Source organism: Macaca thibetana, chromosome X, assembly GCF_024542745.1.
Source record: "Macaca thibetana thibetana isolate TM-01 chromosome X, ASM2454274v1, whole genome shotgun sequence".
Classification (NCBI taxonomy): Eukaryota; Metazoa; Chordata; class Mammalia; order Primates; family Cercopithecidae; genus Macaca; species Macaca thibetana.
Genome location: NC_065598.1, coordinates 69,892,479 through 69,894,544, shown reverse-complemented (window position 1 = coordinate 69,894,544; position 2,066 = coordinate 69,892,479). Strand labels below are relative to the sequence as shown.

Below are 2,066 nucleotides of genomic sequence, written 5' to 3'. Positions count from 1 at the left end.
AGTGTTTTTCTAATACCATAACTGAACAAAGAAAGTATAGAAGAAGAAAATTACAGATAAATATCTCTCACAGATTTACACAAAAATCTACCAAGTTGTTACAAAACAGAATCTAGCTATGTCTATACATAATTTTACAACACGACCAAGTAGATTTTTTTCCAGAGGCTGTAATTCTAGTTCAGTATTAAAAAAATTAATCAGTGTAATTTACAATGTCAGCAGGCTAAACAAGAAAAAAAACGTAATCATATTAATTGATGCAGAGATGCATTTGAAAAAATCCAGGCAGAAGGGGTCCTGGTGACGAGTGCCGCGTTCGCTCCCTGAGTCCACTCGCCAGCCCGCCGCCCTCTGCCGCCGCACCCTGCACACCCGCCCCTCTTCTGTGCCAGGAACTTGCTACCACCAGCACCATGCCCTACCAATATCCAGCGCTGACCCCGGAGCAGAAGAAGGAGCTGTCTGACGTCGCTCACCGCATCGTGGCACCCGGCAAGGGCATCCTGGCTGCAGATGAGTCCACTGGGAGCATTGCCAAAGAGGCTGCAGTCCATTGGCACCGAGAACACCGAGGAGAACCGGCGCTTCTACCGCCAGCTGCTGCTGACAGCTGACGACCGCGTGAACCCCTGCATTGGGGGTGTCATCCTTTTCCACGAGACACTCTACCAGAAGGCGGATAATGGTCGTCCCTTCCCCCAAGTTATAAAATCCAAGGGCGGTGTTGTGGGCATCAAGGTAGACAAGGGCGTGGTTCCCCTGGCAGGGACAAATGGCGAGACTACCACCCAAGGGTTGGATGGGCTGTCTGAGCGCTGTGCCCAGTACAAGAAGGATGGAGCTGACTTCGCCAAGTGGCGTTGTGTGCTGAAAATTGGGGAACACACCCCCTCAGCCCTCGCCATCATGGAAAATGCCAATGTCCTGGCCCGTTATGCCAGCATCTGCCAGCAGAATGGCATTGTGCCCATCGTGGAGCCTGAGATCCTCCCTGATGGGGACCATGACTTGAAGCGCTGCCAGTATGTGACCGAGAAGGTGCTGGCTGCTGTCTACAAGGCTCTGAGCGACCACCACATCTACCTGGAAGGCACCTTGCTGAAGCCCAATATGGTCACCCCAGGCCACGCTTGCACCCAGAAGTTTTCTCATGAGGAGATTGCCATGGCGACCGTCACAGCGCTGCGCCGCACAGTCCCCCCGGCTGTCACTGGGATCACCTTCCTGTCTGGAGGCCAGAGTGAGGAGGAGGCATCCATCAACCTCAATGCCATTAACAAGTGCCCCCTGCTGAAGCCCTGGGCCCTGACCTTCTCTTATGGCCGAGCCCTGCAGGCCTCTGCCCTGAAGGCCTGGGGTGGGAAGAAGGAGAACCTGAAGGCTGCACAGGAGGAGTACGTCAAGCGAGCCCTGGCCAACAGCCTTGCCTGTCAAGGAAAGTACACCCCGAGCGGTCATGCCGGAGCTGCTGCTAGCGAGTCCCTCTTCGTCTCTAACCACGCCTATTAAGCGGAGGTGTTCCCAGGCTGCCCCCAACACTCCAGGCCCCGCCCCCTCCCACTCTTGAAGAGGGGGCCTCCTCCTCGGGGCTCCAGACTGGCTTGCCCGCGCTCTTGCCTCCCTCGTGACAGTGGTGTATGGTGTCGTCTGTGAATGCTAAGTCCATCACCCTTTCCAGCACACTGCCAAATAAACAGCTATTTAAGGGGGGGGGGGGGAAAGAAAAAATCCAACAGTCGTTCATGAAGAAAAAAATTGTTCAACAAGGTAGGATTAGAGAGAAACTTCCTTACCTTGATAGAGTGTTTTTAAAACTTACGGCTAACATTATAATTAATGGTGAAAGGCTTAATTCTTTTCCCCTAAGCTCTAGAATAAAACAAAGATATCTTAATTAACCACTCCTATTCAAAATAGTGCTGAAAATTCTAGCCAATGAAGTAAGTCAAGGAAAAGAAATAAAAGGCATACAGATTGGAAAGAAAAGAATAAAACTGTCACAATTTGCAAATGACATGGTTATTTACATAAATATCCCACAGAATACACCCAAAACTCTTAGA

At 51.0% G+C, this 2,066-nt stretch overlaps 1 protein-coding gene across 1 annotated transcript; it reads left to right on the top strand.

Annotated features, from left to right (window-relative positions):
• Positions 1-286: 286 nt before the first annotated feature.
• Positions 287-1,713, top strand: LOC126946252 (fructose-bisphosphate aldolase A-like). Its single transcript, XM_050776383.1, is given in 2 exon segments — positions 287-539; positions 541-1,713. Coding segments are annotated over 2 exon segments (1,095 nt in total). The 5' UTR covers positions 287-416; the 3' UTR covers positions 1,513-1,713.
• The last annotated feature ends 353 nt before the right edge of the window (positions 1,714-2,066 follow it).